Source organism: Xiphophorus hellerii, chromosome 14 (assembly GCF_003331165.1).
Source record: "Xiphophorus hellerii strain 12219 chromosome 14, Xiphophorus_hellerii-4.1, whole genome shotgun sequence".
Taxonomy (NCBI): Eukaryota; Metazoa; Chordata; class Actinopteri; order Cyprinodontiformes; family Poeciliidae; genus Xiphophorus; species Xiphophorus hellerii.
Genome location: NC_045685.1, coordinates 9,296,117 through 9,318,579, shown reverse-complemented (window position 1 = coordinate 9,318,579; position 22,463 = coordinate 9,296,117). Strand labels below are relative to the sequence as shown.

The following is a 22,463-nucleotide window of genomic DNA, read 5'->3' as shown; positions in this document are numbered from 1 at the left end:
AGACCAGTGTGGACATGCACTGGACAGAGAAGGTTGCCATGGTAACAAGTGGAAAATCTGTCAGACTGGTGACAAAAACTAACCAAGGCGAAGGATGACATCATTAGTGATTGTCAAATGAAGCTTACTGGTTTTAAAATAATGTTTTATTACTCAAAGCTTTTCAACACAGTCCTCTTTGATGCCATCTTGTGGTCAATAGTGTGAACTGCAGTTTGGATTTACAGCCCTAAAACAAATTAATTCATTCTAACTGTCCACTATAGAGGGTTTTATATACAGCCTCTGCTTTATTATCATGTGATACTTTTTGTCTTATAGTGGGAATTCTTAAATTTTTTTCAACATATATTTTTAAGGAGAAAAAATGTGGTCCCTTAAAAATGCTACTGATGATGAATAATCTTTCCTTGAATGAACGTGGGTCATTGTGTCGTCTACATTTCCCTCTAACTCTTTAACGTTTGTGAATATAATTGATAAATGAGCACTAAAACACACCATAGGTCTCACCTTGTTAACTAGTGAATCAGGTATTAAACAACCAAAGCTGTGACCATTTGACTCTGTCCAGACTAATCAGGCCTCATCAGCTCCACACTGACCGTCACTAAGCTTTAGCAATAAAATTGATGGACTGATGGATACATCCTGAATATAACATCAATATATTTTATAAAATGTTCATTTACCTTTACCTGACACATTAACCACAGAGTGTTGCATGATATTTTGTTAAATCTCTAACATGAGTGACACAAATTATCATGCTCTTTATTTCTTGACCCAGGACGACACCTAAAGACATTCAAATGCCCGACTCATCCCATAATCCTTTGCACCTCATGTCTTAAAGCTAAAATGGCGTTTTTAACACATGGTTTCTACATGTTATTCACCAGATCAGCCATCTTTTATTCACAGACCTTGTTCCAGGAAACACGTACAACTGATTATCTGATATGACCGCCATTTTAACACTTACGTCCACTTCCGTTCCTACACACAAACACACACACACAAAATGTGATTAGAAATGTGCTGATAAGTTTCCATGGTGATGCTCTGTGAGATGCATGTTCCCCCATCGTTCTTAGAATTGTTTGCTGGGCAGCAAAAGGGCCCTGAGTTTAAGTTTTACCCAGAAAGGTTTCTGTATGATGTAGTTTCTCTCACAACTTCCTCAAAAAATCCACAAGTATGCACAGTATCTGTACAGCAATCTATCATTGTTCATTGAGCAAATGTTATTTATGTGGCTGTTCTGTTCTGGTGGTGGTGACCTGCAGCCTATAACAGGCCAGAGGGTAAAACCAGACAGGATGGTGCTCAGCAGATGAGGTCAGTCAGTGGCAGAAAGTCAAAGTTACTGTTTTAATATTTCTCTCTCTTTATAAGTTCACACATCAAACAGGAGAATGTTTAAAATGAGAATGAGCAAACTGTTTTTTTGCAAACTATTATATAGCAACTCTGTATAGCAACATGGATTCAAATTTAGTGTTTTTTGTTTATTTGTATATTTTTTTGCAAGCCTGAACAGAATGTTGTGCATAAGATTAAAATATCTCTGCAACGGACAGGAAATACAAACCAGCATCAAGTGCTGCAGCCTCAGTGGCTGCTGTGGTGTGAAGTTAGTATGAAAGGGAAGGAAACACAGAGAGGGGATTGTAAGAGGAAGACGCATGAAACTTATTGATGTCATATATATTTTAGACTTAACTTCTCCTTTTATATGAACACAATTCAAACCAAGTAGAAGCCTTTCAGTTGAGCTGTGCAGCCGTTCTGGATGCCAGGATGAAACCTGCTCTGCTCTGCATGCTGGGCTTTTTCTGTAAGTACATCACTGACTTTCTGCTCAGAGTTTAATGAAAATATTTCTTCATGATAAACATTGTGGCCGTGTATCTCTGTTAAGATCTAATAGTGTTGAAAAGAGAAGACTCGAGTCTTTTTCCTCATTTTGTAATCAGCATTGCAATTCAAGCGGCTTTGGTCTCTTGTTTTTACAAACATTGGACATAATGTGATATTTATGTCTTTATTATTTTTATACAGTCTTTTTTTTTTTAATCTTCATCTAAAATGAATACACCGTATTTTCCGCACTATAAGGCGCATAGAATAGACGCTACCGTAGAAGCTGGGGTTACGTTATGCATCCATTAGATGGAACTGCGCCAAAGGGAATGTCAACAAAATAGTCAGATAGGTCAGTCAAACTTTATTAATAAATTACAAACCAGCGTTCTGAAAATGAACAGCTGCTGCTTCCTCCACTTCCGCACCATTGATTCGTTCATGTTAAATTCTCTGGCTGCTGCTCTATTCCCGTGTTCTACTGCGTGACTGATCGCCTTGAGCTTAAACTCTGCATCGTAAGCGTGTCTCTTAATAGGAGCCATTTTGGGATCTTTACACAAATCCCAGCGTGCACCTTGCGTTTCTTCTTCTACTGGGGAAAATGAAGTCGGCGGCTGCTTACCGTAGTTGCGAGAACTGTTGTGGCTCAGTATTGGTCCATATATAAGGCGCACCGGATTATAAGGCGCACTGTCTGCTTTTGAGAAAATTGAAGGTTTTAGGTGCGCCTTATAGTGCGGAAAATACGGTAATCACATTGTGATTTTTATTCTTAACCAGCTGGATTATGTCTGACCAAACCTTGATCTTTATTGCAGTGCTCAGTTCTTTGCTTCATGACGTGCTTATGGTAAGTAATTTGTTTTGGATTTAACTTAAAGGAAGAAATATGGTGTTTTTCCAATGCATTTATTTTTGTTTTGTACCGATATTTAGCCTAATTTTGCAAGTAAGGAACAAACACTGCAGTAATCGGCACTTAAGTATCACAATTCTTGGTTTTATAGCAAATGGTCCCTATTTGAGGGAACATTTGCTCTTGTATCACTGGAATATATTATATTGACATGTTATGATGTACAGTAGATGAGAGGAAGCTGAGCAAAAAGAAAACTAATTTTGAAACCTATGGTTGCGCAGAACAACTTGTTCCTCTTTGTGTCTATTTGCCGACTCTGAAGACTGTCCTGGAGTGTCAATTTATAATTTCAAAGACAAAACAAGTAGATTTATGAGCTGGGACGATGAGTACGTGGAGTGTAGACGGCGAACAAGGAAAGAGAGCTGTGGCTAGTCATTGCAACCAGGCAAAAGCAGCTGTTAGCTTGGACTTAAATCAGAACATGGCAGTGATGGATTTAGAAAGAAGTGACTGGAATAGTTTGGACTGTAGTGATGAGGAAGAGATGGGTGGCCAAAATGAAGGAAAAGGTGGGGAAGGATGGTAAGAAGCAGCGAGCCGCTGAAAGAAAGAGGAAAAAGTGAAGTGAGGAAGTACAGAAGGCACTGATAGTGAAGGCATTGAGGAAAGAGCAGAATAATTTAAAAAATCCAATTATGAATATTATAGGAGAAGGGGTGAAAAAAAGAAATAATGAAGAGTAAAGGAATTATCACAGGAGTGCCTTTAAGTGTAAATATGAAAGATTTATTTGGGAATTTAAAAGAAAGAAATTTGGAAGTAAAGGAGCACGAAGGCTGACAAGGGGTCCAGAGAAAGTTGAGACAGAAACTGTGTTGGTGGAGTTTGAAAACAAAAGAAGTGCCAGAGGAGGTTTTCTTTGGCTTGATAAGATTTAGTGTCAGGGAATTTGTGCCTAAACCAGTAAGATGTTTCAATTGTCAGGAATTTGGCCATGTTGCAAAAATGTGTAAAGGAAAAAGGAGATGTGCTCGATGTTCTGGAGACCATGATATGGAAAATGTGGAACTGGAGTTAAACCAAAGTTGCTGTAGTTGTGGAGGAGAGCATAGTGTTGCTTTTGGGAATGTGAAGTGATAAAACATCAAACAATTATACAGAAAACAAAGGTTATGCGGAAAGTAACATATGTAAAATGGTTGAAAGGAGAAACAAAATGGAAAATGTTTGACAGGAGAAAAACAAGTAATTCAAAAGGTTATGGAAATGGTCGAAAGATAATAGAAGAGGAAAAAAAGAAAATGGTGACTTTTATTCCATCATTTTCCGGATGATCCGTCCCCGCTGTGCCTCTGTTAATGTCAAGCTAATATATTACCTGTCAATTACGTTAAGCTATCCAGAACATTGGAAACATCAAGACTAATATGAACAGAGCAATAACGTGAAAACAGCCACGAATGAACGAGTCCGTAAAGTTGTGCAACTAAACGCCAATATAATTATTATAATAAGATAAGTGTCACAATCCTGTGCAGCAGCCATCTGAATTGTGGAGCCGCAGGAGGAGCTCTGCGCTCTGACACCAAACTCAGGGCCGTAACGCACAACCTGGAGGCTGGGGGGTTAAATCCTTCTTAGTTTTCCAGACAATAGTGGACACACAAAACATGCACAAATTACTAACGTTTTTTTTTGTACTGTAATCATTAAAAATCTCCCCTTCAGTTCAACCTTATAAGTGAGACACAATTGTTGATGTTACCGTTATAAAATAGCTTACAATTAAGTATTGGCAAAGATCAATGTAATTTTCACAGCGTTGTTGTTAGCAGCTGCTGAAGTAACTAAAAGTTACTTTTAATGTAACTTAGTTACTTTCCAAATCAAGTAGTCAGTAATCTAACTAAGTTACTTTTTCAAGGAAGTAATCAGTAATCTGATTAAAGTTACTTTTTTCAAGTAACTATGGCATCACTGGTTGGGGATGACAGAGCAAAAAATCATTTCATGTATATAACAAAGAATTTAGTCCAACAGTGTTGTGGCTTTTGAGACCTACATGGACATGGAAATATTTATATAAGACAAATCATTATCAAATATTAAGAAAAGAAACATAAACAGATACCTACCAAGAATTTTATAATCAAATACAGAATAAATATAATGATTATTTGCAAATTTATACTGATGGTTCGAAAAACCCCAAAAATGAAGTGACTGGTGTAGCAGTAGTGATTCCTGAATTAAAGAGTAATATTTCAAAAAGATCATCTAATTATCTCAGTATATATGCAGTCGAATTATGTGCTATATTTTTAGCTTTAGAATGGGTGGAGGATACTAATATAAATAAAATAATAGTTTGTAGCGATTCATTATCTGCATTGTTGAGTATTGAAAAAGGAAGTACAAATAATCATCAAAATATATTATATGAGATTATGGCTGTTCATCACAGAATTTGTGAACAAAATAAAAATGTAATATTATTTTGGACTCCTGCTCATCTGGGTATTTTGGGTAATGAAAGAGCAGATAGGTTGGCTAAGAGGCTGTTAAAAAAGAAGATATTGATATGCCAATAAAGTTATCTAAATCTGAAGGCAAAAGTATAGTTTGGAGAGAAGAAAGTAAGAAGATATGGAAAATTAGGTGGGATAATGAAATAAAAAGGAAGGCATTTATATAGGATACAAAATACAGTTGATGTAGTAAGGATTAGAGGAATAAACAGGAGGAGGAGATAATTATAATAGAATAAGAACCTGTCACAGTTTTTTAAATGCAACTCTTAGTGGGGGCTAACCCACTCGTTTTTCGCGGTGGTTACGTTCCAAAAAGAACCCGTGATAGGCGAAATCCACGAAGTAGGAAACTTTATTTTTTTACAATTATTATACAATGAAATACTCTATAATACATTGAAACCAAAGAACAAAACCTTTTTACAGGCCCAACATTTGTTTAACAAATAAAAAGTACTGTATAAACTTTTTTTTTTTTTTTTTTACAAATAACTACTGTACTGTAAAATAATAATTTTAATATGAACTGAAAGCGGATTCCCGTGCCCGAATTGCGGAGATCAGGACCCCCCCACCGCGACCTGAGTTATGGGATTAGAACGGGAGAAAATAAAAAATGATTATGAAAAAAACAAAAAAAAAAGTACAGTAGGACAAATAGTGAGTGACTCGCGTGTATTTCACTGCTCTTCTGACTGAGCCGCTGCAGCCTGACTCCGCTCTGTAGCGGGTTTTTCTCTAAAGCCCGCGGTGCAGGTGTGTTTTTTCGAGAGAAGAACATAGTTATCGGTAGCTGTTGTCGCTCTTTTTTCTTCTGGGCAAAAAGATTCTTATAAACCGACATGCCACCATTGATCATGTTAAATATGGCAAGCTGTTTTACTTATGTGTACATAATAAACCGCAACATTGTTGACACACAGGTAGAGAAGAAGCGGAGAGACTGTTTAGCCAATCAGAATGCAGAACACAATGCCCGATGCAAATCCGCGAAGCAGGGAGACCGCGATATAGCGACGGTTCACTGCACTCCGATGTTGTTTTGTTACTCATTCTGCTGCAAGGTGGCTCAATTTTTGACGCGCAAGACGTAACCGGTAAAATCCGGTTTAGGATTTTCATAATAAAAGATCATTATTTCTGCCGCGGACCGCTGGTTGGGGACCACTGATCTGGTGGATTGGACATCACGTGACTTACTGAGCGCCACATGCGCTGTTGCTTTGCATTGAATCAGGAATATCGGTGGTCGGAGAAATGAAACAATCACGCAAATAATCTGAGAAAGGGACGCAAAGTTTTGATATTAATTGTCAACACTAAGACAGCAAGATAATAAGATCCAAAGGGAAAACATTTCACAGATCAGTAAAAAGCTTTAATTAGAAAGTGGAGAGTAGGTTAGTTATGCTAGCTTAACTTTTATCACCTTAACATGTACTCTTGCTGCGCAGTTTGGAGTATTTTATTTCAGTTAATACAAACATAGATTTTCTGACAGATAATCAGAAGTGCAGTTAGCTAATCAACCACCACTAATTTTCAAGCATCACTTCCTAATGATGCAAAATGAAAATTTAAAAAACATAAAACTGCAACGGACAGAATGTCCTGTTAGATGTTTCTACATCCTTTTTTGTGTAGGAAATAGTTTTGTGGTTTGTCATCAAATAGGATGAAATATTTCATAAAGTATACATTAACATAACATTTTAAATCATGGCTACTATTAAGTAAAATTAAATTATGGGCCATTATAAAGAGACATTTGCTTTTTTCTCTCTCTTTTCTAGAACTGACAGAAACCAAACTATAGATTTATTAGCAGAGATAATATATATTTTACATATTCAAACATCAGCATCTCAGGTTTAAGCCACATTTTAGGGAATCCAGTAACATCGATGGTCACTCTACTCACCAACTTCCCCAACCAAACCCAAAACAGGTTTTGCATTTTTAATATTTGCTATATTAAAGACACATCATATCTCATCTGCTATGTGTAAGTCAGCAGGACAAAAGGTTTAGCCAACCTACTGAGGGACAGCTGTGGAGTCAGAATCACATAGTTTAAAAATACAAAGTTTGATTCATTTGGTTTAGACAGAAGTTACTTATTCTGATTTTGAAAAGTTTAATAACATTTTGATTGTTACAGAATCTGATGTTGTTGATGTTTTTATCACTTGATAAAATCAGACAATAAAAGGCAACTATGTGATAATTCTTCACAAAAAATATTAATGAATTATGAAACTTTTTTCTACTGTAGGCAAAAATTCAGCAAATACAGGCTGATTCCATAAATTAGAAAATGACTGAAAAGTTCCTTTGTCAGCAGTTTCATCACCAAGTGAAAGACATTATATAGATTAATTAGATTACATATGTGTTAACATATTTTTGTTTTCTAGTATGTTTAATAACTCCAAAAAGATTATTTTCAAAAGGGCCTATTAATCTGACAAGCCTCCCAGCTCCTCTTCATCTCCACCAACTTGCAACACAAAGTTACTCCCTTGGTTTCATCATTTGTGTTTCTGATGTAAATCCTCAAACCTTCTTTGTATTGACAGATGTGTGGTTTATTCCAAAGTCTTTTGTTGTTGTCGAGAGGTTTTATGTTTGTAAGATGTCAAACATTTTTCAGGTAAATGTTTAAATTAAAAATTTTAAGATATTATGACACTTTGAAAGTACAAAGGAACATTTGTTTTGCAAATTCTAAGCATTTTTCAAATAAGATTCACAGTGGTAAATGACTGGTTGTTGTTCTGTGATTTATAAGAGTATATTTATAATGGCTTTTATTTTGATTCATATGCTCAGAAAATCACTGACAGCATTTGTTTTTATGTTTCTATAATCTGGCAACTTTGAGAGCAGAGATTAAATACACTAATAATCTAACATGTTGAAATCTCATTTATGATTTGATGAGAAAGGATTCACATTGTTGCAAATGAATCCTCATCTATACAATGATGGCTGTTGCTGTTTTCTAACCTGCAGAAATCAAGGCAACTCTGGCTGCAGACGAAACAACCATACCACCAGGGGCAGTGTGACATTAACCTGTTCTGTGGGCAGATATGCTGGTTTAACATTTGAGCTCTTCAGAAAACCTCAACCCACCTATCAGACCAGAGTTTCTCCTCGATCAGATGGAGTTTTCATCATCACTGAAGGAGGAATTTACACCTGCAGAGGATTTAAAACCGAACATAACTTTATGACAACTATGAGTGATGAAGTTATTATACAGGAAACTGGTGAGTTGAGAAATGGATTCTTGGTTAAAACAAAACTGTTTTAACTAACAACAGATATATTTGCTTAAACTATTTAAAGAACTTCCCATTTGATAAATATGTGACTGTACAGAATATTTACATTCTCAACATTTTACCTAAAAAGATTATTTTACATAAAAAATCAGGAGTATTATGGACAACCCTGACCATCCTCTTTATGATACTGTCAGCGATGAACAGTGTCTTTAGTCAGAAGCTCCTTCAAATTTGCTGTAATACAGACTAATACAGTACTAATCGTTCCTGCCTAAACCATCACCATCAACAATAATCCTTTGAATAATCTTATAGATGAAAAAGGGAAATACAACAAGATTTAATTTCCCTTTGGGATCAATAAGACATTTTTGAATTGAATTGAAGTTAAATTATTTTGTCCCACAAGATAGAAACCTTTCTGCAGATAGACTGCAGAACGGTATTGGGTTGATAGAACTGGTTACATCAGAAACAATTATTTTAGTTTCTGTTTACTTTTCAGCCCATTTTATTTGTTGTGTTTATGGAGAATGCTTGTAAGAAGTTTGTGTTTTATCTGGATCTCTCCTGACCTCACAGTTGCACATGATACAATGCTGCTTAAAGCACCATTAGAACATGACTGCATGTGGAGTAGAAGACTGTGTGTTGTGCTGATTCTGTCTGACATGATAAAGTCTCAGTTTTGGTCTGATGAGAAATTATTCATGTTGTTTCAAATTGCTAAAAACCGTATTAATTATGATTAATATTATTGCAGAAATCAAGGCAAATTTGAAAGCAGACAACACAACCATACCACCAGGGGGCAGTGTGACATTAACTTGTTCTGTGGACAAACCTGCTGATTTAACATTTGAGCTCTTCAGAGGATCTTCATCCACCTATCAGACCAGAGTTTCTCCTCGATCAGATGTAGTTTTCATCATCACAGAAGGAGGAATTTACACCTGCATAGGATTTAAACTTGGGACAAACTTTGTGACATCTATGAGTGATGAAGTCACCATTAATAAGAGAGGTGAGTTTATAAATTTATCTGGGAAGAAAACATTGTAAACTTTCTGACAAAAAACCTATTTTGACATGATCACTAAAGGAAGTTTGTTACTTTGTCACATTTAGAGAGATAATATCTTGTTCTAAATGTAAATATGAGTTAAGATTCATAATTTGTTCAATTATTAATATTCATTCAGCTGAAATGAATCATTTTGTTGAAGTTTTTCTGACAAAATGTGCAGAAATATGAGAAAAAAATAAATTAACTCTGTGTGTTTACATTTATTTATGTTTTTGTGAGATGTTGTGGTGAACATTGAGATTTACCTTCTTCCAAGACATTTTAATAACATTTTATTGATACATTTTAGTGAAATTTATGACATAAAATATATGTTAAATGACACATCAGAGGAAAAATTCTTAGATTGACATTATTATTACAAATGCTACACGGTATAATTAATTGTTTAGTTTTCAGACTCTTTGTTTTTCTAATCATGTTTCTTGCTGTAGTTTCCAACAGAGTTTCAGTCACTTCACAACCAAACCGATCTCTGATATACAGAGGAGAGAAAGTCACTCTGAGATGTGAGATCCAGGATGATGGAAGAAATTGGTGGACGTATGAATGGAAACCAACCAATAGAAACTTTCCATCATCCAGTGAATATATGATCAACTCAGCTACTGATGCTGACAGTGGAGAATACAGCTGTAAGGGTAGAAGAGGCTACGAGTTTACAGGATGGAGTGAAGCCATCAGACTGACAGTGTCATGTGAGTCAGACTGACCTCCATTCATCCTGAAAGTGTCTTTAGTTCCCTGATCTCCATAAAATGAACAGAACTCAATATCTTCATTTCACAGAAAGAACTGACTGCAGGCTTTTGTGACTTTTATGAAAGTTATATAAAGAAGAAAAACTATTTTCCATCCATAAAGTTTCATAAACAGGAAGCTTAAAGAGGAACTGGATTATTTCAGAGAGAGATTAGGGGTTTAGTGACGCAGATGCAAAATGTTTTGGAGTAAAATATTTTATGAAAATATTTACTAATGCAACAACATTTTTAATGTTCTGCCTTGGAGCTGTGGATCATTTAAATATGGAGGTTTGTTTGTCAAAACTTGGTTCTCACAATTCATTGATTGATTGATCGCTTCATATTAGTAAAGAACATCTTGGCTACATTAGACATTAGACTCAGACTTTTTGTATAAACTGTGTTAAATAAGCTACAACCAATCTGTGTGTGATGTTGCTGAAATAATCTAACTGGACTTGAGTTTGAATTGTCAGGTCAGATGTGGAATTTCACCAAAATGATTTTTGGAACAATTAAATTTCCTCCAGCTCTTGTTGATAAGAAACATGATGGAAAATCTAGTTTTTTAGGCTCCTGCAGAGTTTATATTTCTCAGTTTGAAAAAGTAAATGTTAAATTATGGTGTAGATATTTTTATTATAACGAAATTATTCCAGAAATAATAAAAAATTCATATTCTATTTTTTTAAAATATTGTTCTGATTTTCAAACTCAACAGCTGATAAACCCAGAGCCACCCTGAAGGCAGAGAAAAGAATCATACCAGCAGGGGGCAGTGTTACACTGACCTGCTCTGTTGAAGGATCTACTGGCTGGGAGTTTTACTGGATCAGAAATGGACAATATTATTCTGTAGTTGGATCCTCCAGAAACACAGAACCAGATGGAACCATCAGAGTCTCAGAGGGAGGAGAGTACAGCTGCAGAGGAAGAAGAGGAGACTCATCTTTTGAATCAGAAACCAGTAAAGAGGTCACCATTGAGGAAACTGGTGAGTTTAGTTATCAGGTCATCACCATAACAACACTTGATCTTTGAAACTCAAATTTGTTTCCTAGTTTTTCAGAAAATGTAATTATTAAAGTAGAATAATGATTAATCAACAGGACAGAGAAATATTTACGGTTTCAAGATTTGACTTTTTTTTATTTCCACTGAAAGCACCAAAGTAATCAGATGTTATAAAGAATTTTATCTGATCTCAGATATTTAAAATTAATAACATCCTGCTGTAAAATATGTTCATCAAACTAAAAACAGCTTTTGCTATTTTTATGTTAAATATATCTGGTTTTGATGTATTTGTGCTGTTAACATTTTCAGTTGAGTTTTGTTTCTATTAATTTCCTAACTTGATTTTTCTGTATGTGAACAGTTTCCAAGCCAACATTAACTATCTGTAAGTTATTAACTTATGACTACCATAATCTAGCAAGCAGCATAAAAATAGCTTAAGCAAATTAGCATAAAGGCAGCTGCTGCAGTTTAACACATTTAGCTTCTTAAGTAAAAACACATTTGCCCAAATGATCAGAATATGCCTCTATTTGGTGAAAATGAAATTATTAATATAACATTTTATGGATGAATATGTTTGCTGTGTAAGTGTTTGAAACTCTTAATTTCTTTCTGCTTTGCTACAAGTGAAGCTGATGTCATTTTATTTTGAAAGGTTCTTATTAAATAAAACAAAAACTAATCTTAAAGGAGCTGCTGGACAGTTTGGAAGAAACATTGATACTTTTTAAGTGATTTTAGAAAGTAGCTTCTCTCAGGGAAAGTGTTAAATTAACACTTAAATTTTACTCTGGACTGTTGTGGTAAACTGCTAACCAGATATTTATTTCTTTAGCTCCCAATAAACCCAGTTTGATTCTGCAACCCAACTGGTCTCAGATCTACATAGGAGAGAAAGTCACTCTGAGATGTGAGATCCAGGGAGGAACTGAGTGGACGTATGAATGGAGATCAACCAATAGAAACTTTCCATCATCCAGTGAATACAGCATCATATCAGCTACTGAGTCCCACAGTGGAAAATACAGCTGCAGAGGAAAAAGAGGGTTTTCCTTTACACCATGGAGTAATGTTGTTAAAATAACTGTATGTAAGTTGATTATTTATTACTGACAAGTGATAATTTTTAATGATAGTATGCCCCACTTGGTTTATAGGATTTTTTTTTTATTTGAAACAAAATAACAAAAACGCAGCTTTTCCTATAGCACACAATCTAAGAATATAACTATTTTAATTTTTTCTATAATCAGTCACACCTGTCTAGTTATTTTAATGAGCTGAAGGTTTTTCATGTTTATTCCCTATTAAATATTACATGCAGCTGAAAATTATTGTTAGATGTATAACAGCTTTAGGCCAACTTTTAATTTTTTTATATTTTATTACAATAGATTAAACTTTTCTGAACATCTGTGAATGAAATTTCTATATATTAAAGAAGCCAAAGTCCAAAGAAAATGTCTGAAAGAGTTTCAGAAAGTTTTTAGAGACATCGATCAAAGTCATCTTAGAGTTCAGTGATACAAGGAATAAAGATTCAATAGATTATATTGATCAGTGTTTCTAGTCCCTGATTTATGTGATAAGAGAAAAATGAAAGTGTTGAATGAAATAAAGTTCACATTATAAGAATACAATAGTGTAAAAATATAATGTTACTGAAAAAGGAAGTAAAATATCAAAGTTAAGGTTAAACCAGAGGGAGCATCTGTTATTATTATTACTATGGTTAAAACTTCAATTTCAATATAACTACAGTATATTAACTCTTTATGGGAAATAAAACAGAGATAAAAGAGAGAGGTTGTGGTTAAAGGTTGACCCAGTTTCAAATCTCTCTCCAGCACCCAAACCTCATCCTGTCCTCTCTGTGTCTCCATCATGGCCGAATCCTGGAGCCTCAGTGACTCTGAGCTGTGAGGGTTTGGAGCATCAATCAGCAGGATGGAGGTTCTTCTGGTATAAAGCTGTTCCTGACACATCCAAGCAAAACTATCTACCATCCTACAGCTATGAGCTGCTGCCTGGCAGCACCAATGGGACTGAGCAGAACTCCTTCATCATTAATGGACCGACTCACACAGCAGGATACAAGTGCAGAGCAGAAAGAGAAGAACCAAAGTTTTACACTGATTACAGTGAACCAAAGTTTTTCTGGTCTGCAGGTCAGTTTATTTATTTGCTCTCAATAAAACAAAGTTTTAGAGATTTTAACTTGATCCAACATTTCTTTTATTTTAAATGTGTTTTTATTATTAATTTAAAAAATGTAAATTGACTGATAACTTTTGACAAAACATTAGGAAGAAAAATATATTTTCAACATAGTAAACTAATGAATCATCCATATTATTGGATAACAAACATGATTTATCCTGGATTCTTATTGTAACATTTGTTCTTGTTTCATGTGCAACATGACAGAAATATGAGGTAAAAAGTCATTTAGTGAAGATTTTTGACAAACCAGCACAACTGATTACAGAAAACTAAAGAAGTCAGCAGGCAGTCAGAGGATTGGAAATAAAATCAGTCATCAGGTTTAGAGATGAATTAAAACATTGATCATTGGAGGCTGTTAAACATTCACAGATAAAATAAAACTTGTTTTTTAAAAGACAAAATAATTATTTCCTCTATGGTAGTTTATTTATTCGACTTGCTGAAATGTTTGCTGTAATCTTTATTACTATAGAAACAAACTATTTTAATGAAACATTTTAAAGATGTTTCTGTTCTCAGATGAAATCCTGTCTTGTTTTCAGATCCTCGTCCAGCAGCTTCTCTCTCAGTGAATCCTGACAGAGTTCAACACTTCAGATCTGACTCTGTGTCTCTGAGCTGTGAGGGAAACTCTGCTGAGTGGAGAGTGAGGAGGTTTATAGAAAGAGATGGACTGTCAGACTTTACCTGCTCCTACTGGGGGACAATGACTGGATCTACATGCACCTTTAAACCATACTATTATATGGATGGAGTGTTCTGGTGTGAGTCAAAATCTGGAGAGTTTAGCAACGCAGTAAACATCACTGTACAGAGTAAGATCTGGTTTATTATGTTTTTTCCCTTTAACGTCTTTTTGCATTTAAAAATCATAAATATATCTATTATTATAAAAATAATTAAAAAAAATAATAGTCCAAGGTTAAATCACAATAATAAAAAAGAATTATGCAAAAAAAAAAAACATTTTGTCTAGATTTCTAAAGGTTGTTGGGTTGAATCAGGACTCTATTTAAAAAAGGTTTTATATATATATATAGATATAAATCTATATTTATATATATAAAGATATATATAGATATCTATCTATCTATATATAGGTGTAGATTTATCTATCTATATATAGATAGATAGATATCTACATATATATATAGAGAGAGATAGTTGGGTTCTTTTCGGAACGCAACCCCAGGGTTGCAAACGAGAGTTTGCTGTATAACACATTCAAATTATTTTATATTTTATATTTATTGCCTCTTGGTCAGATTTTTAGAAAATTCAACATTTCGTTTTATTGCTTTACGGATGACGTCCAGATTTATTTGACCCTAAAACTACTAAATGGTAAAAATGAATCTCTATAGATATTAATAGATTGTTTAGCTGAAGTTAGATCATGGATGGATCTAAATTTTCTTCACCTCAATCATAGCAAAACTCAAGTCCTATTATTTGGTCAAAACCTTCACACTAAAAATCCAGATTTGATTCTTGGTTCTTTTGCTCCGTTTTGTTGGACTTCAGCCAGGAATCTTGGTTTTATCTTTGATAGATGTTTAAAATTCGACAACAAGTTAGTTCAGTTGTTAAATCAGGTTTTTATCACTGGTGGATTTTAGCAAAAGTGAAATCTTTTTTTGTTTTAAGGATTTTATTATCCATCCCTTCATTACATCTGGATTGGATTATTGTAATTCTTTATATAAAGGCCTGGATAAATCCCTGATCCAGCGTCTTCAAGTGATCCAGAACGCAGCAGCTCGGCTTCTTACAGGAACCAGGAAGCGTGACCATATAAGGCCCGTAATGGCCTCCTTACACTGACTGCCTGTTTTGTATCGAATAGATTTTAAGATTCTTTTAACAACTTATAAAGTTTTAAATGGGTTAACCCCTCCTTATGTTCAGGATCTTTTGAAATTTCATTCTGTGTCCAGAACTTTAAGATCCAATAATCAGCTGCTATGTTCCTCGGACTCGACTTAAGAGAAAAGGAGATCGGGCTTTCTCCATCGCTGCTGCTATTCTCTGGAATAATCTACCTTTCCAGATTAGATCTGCCCACAGCCTGGATTATTTTAAATCACTTCTTAAAACTCATTTTTGTTCTTTGGCATTTAATTGAGGCCTGATATTGTAGCTCTTATGTTATGATGTTTTTTTTGCTTACTATTATTACTATTATTATTTAAATATTATATATTCTTTTCTTGTATCGTTTCTCTTTTTCTTTTCATCAACTTATTTTATTGTGTTTTCTGTGCATCACTTGTTTTAAATCTGTTTTTAAAATATGTTTTAATGTTTGTTTCCACTTGTGATTTGATGATTTATCTTTGGTGATGAGCTCAGCATTTTTCTCAGATTCTCTATCAGATTCAAACTGAGACTCTGGTTGGACGACTCCAACACATTCTCTCCAAACATCTACAGTAAAATAACTATTATATTAGTTCATTACATTATTTTCTGTGAAGAACTACAAATGCATTTTTGTTTTGAAGAATCAAACATTTAATTTCTGAATAATAAATCAATTGAAAGCATAAAGCAGCTTAAATGGATGTTATTCACCTGAATATTCTCGGATTGTTTTACAGATGATAATTATGATGGTGTTATCCTGGTGAGCCCTGTTCATCCTGTGACTGAAGGAGATCCTGTTACTCTGAGCTGCAGAGATAAAAAACAAAATCTTCTCTCCAATGTGTTTTTCTATCACAATGATAAACTCATCAATAATGACAGCAGAGAGGAGCTGAAGATCTCTGCAGTGTCAAAGTCAGATGAAGGTTTCTACAAATGTCAACATTCAGGAAAAGAGTCACCAAGGAGCTGGATGTCTGTTAGAGGTGAGGAGGATTAAAATATTTGATTCATTTTATTCATTAAAACTGTTTAAATGTTAGAAACAAGATGAACACTGAGGATGTTTGTAAGTACACTGCTCAAAAAATAAAGGAAACACTCAAATAACACATCCTAGATCTGAATGAAAGAAATATTCTCATTGAATACTTTGTTCTGTACAAAGTTAAATGTGCTGACAACAAAATCACACAAAAATCATCAATGGAAATCAAATTTATTAACCAATGGAGGCCTGGATTTGGAGCCACACACAAAATTAAAGTGAAATAACACTACACGCTGATCCAACTTTAATGTAATGTCCTTAAAACAAGTCAAAATGAGGCTCAGTATTGTGTGTGGCCTCCACGTGAGTGTATGACCTCCCTACAACGCCTGGGCATGCTCCTGATGAGGTGGCGGATGGTCTCCTGAGGGATCTCCTCCCAGACCTGGACTAAAGCATCCGCCAACTCCTGGACAGTCTGTGGTGCAACGTGACGTTGGTGGATGGAGCGAGACATGATGTCCCAGATGTGCTCAATCGGATTCAGGTCTGGGGAACAGGCTGGCCAGTCCATAGCTTCAATGCCTTCATCTTGCAGGAACTGCTGACACACTCCAGCCACATGAGGTCTAGCATTGTCCTGCATTAGGAGGAACCCAGGGCCAACCGCACCAGCATATGGTCTCACAAGGGGTCTGAGGATCTCATCTCGGTACCTAATGGCAGTCAGGCTACCTCTGGTGAGCACATGGAGGGCTGTGCGGCGCTCCAAAGAAATGCCACCCCACACCATTACTGACCCACTGCCAAACCGGTCATGCTGAAGGATGTTGCAGGCAGCAGACCGCTCTCCACGGCGTCTCCAGACTCTGTCACGTCTGTCACATGTGCTCAGTGTGAACCTGCTTTCATCTGTGAAGAGCACAAGGCGCCAGTGGCGAATTTGCCAATCCTGGTGTTCTCTGGCAAATGCCAAGCGTCCTGCACGGTGTTGGGCTGTGAACACAACCCCCATCTGTGGACGTCGGGCCCTCATACCATCCTCATGGAGTCGGTTTCTAACCATTTGTGCAGACACATGCACATTTGTGGCCTGCTGGAGGTCATTTTGCAGGGCTCTGGCAGTGCTCCTCCTGTTCCTTCTTGCACAAAGGCGGAGGTAGCGGTCCTGCTGCTGGGTTGTTGCCCTCCTACAACCTCCTCCATGTCTCCTGGTGTACTGGCCTGTCTCCTGGTAGCGCCTCCAGCCTCTGGACACTACGCTGACAGACACAGCAAACCTTCTTGCCACAGCTCGCATTGATGTGCCATCCTGGATGAGCTGCACTACCTGAGCCACTTGTGTGGGTTGTGGAGTCCGTCTCATGCTACCACGAGTGTGAAAGCACCACCAACATTCAAAACTGACCAAAACATCAGCCAGACAGCATAGGTACTGAGAAGTGGTCTGTGGTCCCAACTGCAGAACCACTCCTTTATTGAGTGTGTCTTGCTAATTGCCAATTATTTCCACCTGTTGTCTATTCCATTTGCACAACAGCAGGTGAAATTGATTGTCAATCAGTGTTGCTTCCTAAGTGGACAGTTTGATTTCACAGAAGTTTGATTTACTTGGAGTTATATTGTGTTGTTTAAGTGTTCCCTTTATTTTTTTGAGCAGTGTATTTTAGCCTAAAGTCACTTTTTCTTCAAACACAAAATGTCAAACAATCAGCAGATGAAAAATATTTCTTCCTTGATAATATTTTTTTATTTCCAGTAACTGTATCCAGTCCTGTCAGTTCTTCATTTCCTGTCATGTTGATCGTTGGACCAGTTGTTGGAATCGTTGTCATTATTCTCATTATTCTCCTGATCTTGTTGTGGCGCTGCAGACGGTCCAAAGGTGAAACTTTTTTCTCCTCACAGTAGATCAGATTGTTCATTCATAATCACTTTAATTATTCAGATATGGACATTCATTCTTTTGTGAAACAAACTAGAAGCAGGATGATTTGAATAATCAAAATACATTTATTTTTTATCAGATCTTTGCTGCATAAGGTGAGTAGATTACATATTTTTCTTCTCCCTATTATAAATCATCATTGTATATATAAGATATAGATAAATGTAATGTATTTATTGTGTTTCAGGTCAAAGGGCTCAGAGGTCAGAGGTCAGAGCTCCACCACAAACCAGCCTGAAGGTCCTGAATATAAATCTCTTTCTCATGGTCAGAGTTTTATTAATGTGTTTTTGCTTAGAATGACAGATGAACACAATCAGTTCCTCTTTGTTTTGGCATTGACCTGTTTTTCACCTGAACTCCAGATATTGTTCTTTTAATGCTGCTTTAGACAGAATGCTTGGTCATTAGCTCCAGATGTTTGTGTGACTGATGTGAGCAACAGATGTTCTGTCAAGTTCTCATTGTAAAGGGTTGTGAGAGGAGTCAATGCTAAGACATGTTGTGTTTGTTTGTTGTTCTCTGTTTCTGTCTGCTGTGATCTAAAAGCCTGAAGGAGTTCAGCTTGGAGTCCTGAGGGAAAACTATTGTTTCATTCCTCTAACAAAGTGAAAAATGTTTTTTTTAGCAGTTTTATGGGACTGGACATGATAAAATGTCTAAATTTAATTAACCTGAGTTTGTTAGCTGTACGTTTTAATTAGCTTTATGTTATTTTGTTATGTGTGTAAATGTCCAATTGAACATTTATTACGATTCTGCTGTATATTTTAAATGTGCTGCTGTTTAGATCAAAATGTTCATGTCAAAGAGGAATCTCAGTCTGATTTTCTATTCTAAAGAACATTTACTTTTGCTGTTTATTATTAAATTACAATTATCCTTTTTTTCCTCCTTTCATTCACTTCAGGTAATGTTCATCTCTATGAGATGATCGGCTCGGCTGAAGCTTCTGGACATGGTAGATCAAATCTTTTTTAATATGTTTTAGGTTAAATAATTGTGTGATTTACAGACAAGTAATTCTTTTTTTTAATCTGTAATTTTTCAGCAGCAGATGAAGCCCCAGAGGTTACATACTCTCTCATTGAAATGAAATCCTTTAGGAAAGACAGTGAGTCCCACTTATATACAATATATAGCCTGAGAAAATGATTCAGAATGGTTTTATCCTACATGTTGGTGACTATTGTATTATTTTCCCAGGGAGACAAGGTGGACCAGAAGAGGGCGCTGTTTACTCTGAGGTGAAAACAGGAGCTGCAGGTAAAGCTTCATGAATGATACAATAGTTGATAAAGTTTATTTCTCTGCAACAGTCGGAGATTATTGGTTCCCAAAAGTTTCAGCTTCCGGCCTAAAAAATAACGTATGAGACTTTTGACTCCAATTTACTTCCGATTACACGTATCACTGATAAATCATCTTAATAGTCTATAATATTAGGAGCATAAATATGCTTTTAATATGTTTATAAAATAGCTTAGATTTATTTCTGAGGAGCTCAGAAATAATGTGTTGGAATATTTTTTATTCAATTTTTGCTTTAATTTTAGATTTGATGTTTTAAATGAATCTCTTCCTTGACAGGGAAGTCGGGTCCTGCAGCAGCGGAGGCATCAGTTTATTCTGAAATCAGAAAAGCACCAGCTGTGGAAAACAGTGCTGCCATGTAGGCTGCAGGCTCTGAGTTTATCCTGCAGTTTATTACAAGACTCACAACAACTGCTTTGATCACACAATATTTTTATCCGTCATAAGAAATCTCCTAGAGAATCTGTATTGGTCACTCAAAGAATAATTCTCTGAGATCCAAATCGTCAGATGTGCTTAAACTTTAGTAAAGGTTTTGCAATGCAACATTTTATAAAGACTCACAAATCGTTTTTTTTTAACACAACGCAAATTGTGAATTGTTTTGTGTTTATTTGTTTCTAGAAGTATGTTGCAATTAAAGTTACTAAATTTGATTTGGAACAGTTTGATTTGGTTTCATGTGAAGCAACTTTGCTTCACATTTAACTTTTTATATCAAAACCTTGTGACTGTATTTTTATCATCAAGCACGTTGTAAATTAAGTAGATTGATCATTTGAATGCAACACATAAAATCAATATAAGATGTTAGACATAATTGGGCACAATAGTGATTAAAATGATTTTTACAGTCTCAGGTAAATAGATTGTTTTATTAATGCTACTTGTAACTGAGCGACAATTATTAGATATATATCTTTGCTCTTTTGTTATTATAGTATTTCAGTTGAAGCTTAAACCTGCACACTTACTGCTAGATGGAGTTTTTACACCTTAACAGCTAGACGACAGGAAAGTACTGAACTTTATGCAATCTTTGGTATGTGTAGAATATGCATCTATAGGCACCTTGCAGCTCACATTTGTGAATTTCCTTTAACCAATAATGTTTATTGGTTGAGCAGCAGCAGCTGAATTGATTCATTTTCTGTTTCAAATGATGAAATAGAAATAAGTAAAATATGGGATCTTTTTTATCTATTCTTGTTGCTTTAAGTTAGTTTGCAGTAGAGTTATGCTCCTTCACAATATCAGGATTTTTTGTATATTTTGGAATTAGATATATATAGCAAGCATGTTGACTTTTATTAAAAATATATTCATTCATAAGTTCTAAATATGTCTCTTAGTTTTTATATCTTCATGGATTTCAGCGATTTCTCTCTGTAGTGATTTTTGTTTTTGCTTGTGTGCTGAAATAAAAGTAACATCATCAATGGCTTGTTCAATTTCTTGGGCTTGTCATCTTTTGATTAATTTCAATATTCACTGCCGGTGATGCTATATATATATATATATTATATATATACTTTAAAAGGTTAATAGAGGAGCGATGTTATGATGACTTCCTGAAGACAAAGTTTCAGAAAGAGCAGGAGTTTTTAACGAGACAAAGCCCCAATTTCAAGGCAATAAATTATAAAGTTAAATTTCTTTTAAGTCAAGTAAGGTAACATAGTTCATTGATTGTACTATAAAATTGTACTATGTGACTTGAAAACACATTATACTACTACTTCACAAAAAAGCGGTGCATAATTTTCAGATTATGCACCAATCTGAAAATGGTGCATAAGATCATTCTTGTTACTTTGTCTCTTTAAGTAGAAAAAGGAAATGTAACAAGTGAGTTTGTTTCAATGCTGTATTTAAGTTCAGGGCCTAAGCAGCAAAAAACAAAATATAAAGACACAAACTACATTAGAAATGTGAATTAATTTTATTAAAAGCAGTTCAACCTATTATCCTCTGTGTGGCGCTGTAGTACTGGAGAGTTTGTGGGACATGAACTTGCAATAATTTGTTCATTTGCTCTTTGACTCACGTTGGGCATCAATAGCAAAATTACAAAATTTTGATTCTGAAATTGGATGAACTTTTCTAAAACTTTGGCCAGATTTAACTAAAGATGAACTCTTAAGACATGACCAGGTTATTTCTAGAACATAAACAAGACCAGTGTGGATGTAACAGAGTTACAAATGTGTTTCTTTGTTAAATTATTATTTCTTATTCATTTTATATTGAGAATTTGTGAATTTTATCTTATTCAGTTATTTTTATTTATTTTGTTGTTTTTGCCTGCGGGGGTCGCCCTTCTGCTCTCCGCCTCGTTTGTGTTTCCTGGGCTTCCGTAGTCTATTCCAGCCCTCCTAGCTCCTCTGCCCCCCTTTTCCCTCAGAGCGTTGTTCTGCGCTGCTGTGGGTAAGTCAGAGGAAAGTTCGCTGCTGAGATATGTTTGTTTTTCTGTATGGATGTTGTTCATGTTGAGGTCTTTACCATATGTTGTTTATTATTGTTTTGTTAGTGTGTTATTTTGCAGTTTTGACCGTCATTGTGGGGGTTTTTTTATAAACAGTTTTATTATAATTTCCTTTTTATTTTGGCGCGAACGACCGGTGCTAGTCCAGCACAGCTCGGTTGAACATTGTTTTTATTTCCACATTTTTAGAGCCGGAGTGCAGGGAGAAGGAGTTGAGGAGGTTGT

The 22,463-nt window shown here is 35.4% G+C and overlaps 1 protein-coding gene across 1 annotated transcript; it reads left to right on the top strand.

Annotated features, from left to right (window-relative positions):
- Nucleotides 1-8,329: 8,329 nt before the first annotated feature.
- On the top strand, nt 8,330-21,205 carry LOC116732483 (obscurin-like). The gene is made up of 15 exons (XM_032582703.1): nt 8,330-8,537; nt 9,319-9,579; nt 10,077-10,340; nt 11,110-11,382; nt 12,244-12,498; nt 13,256-13,576; nt 14,177-14,449; nt 16,235-16,486; nt 18,251-18,376; nt 18,519-18,534; nt 18,627-18,706; nt 19,350-19,400; nt 19,491-19,553; nt 19,646-19,705; nt 20,030-21,205. The coding sequence occupies exons 1-15, from the start codon at nt 8,498-8,500 to the stop codon at nt 20,113-20,115; spliced, it is 2,421 nt and encodes an 806-aa protein (XP_032438594.1). The 5' UTR covers nt 8,330-8,497; the 3' UTR covers nt 20,116-21,205.
- Nucleotides 21,206-22,463: the final 1,258 nt, after the last annotated feature.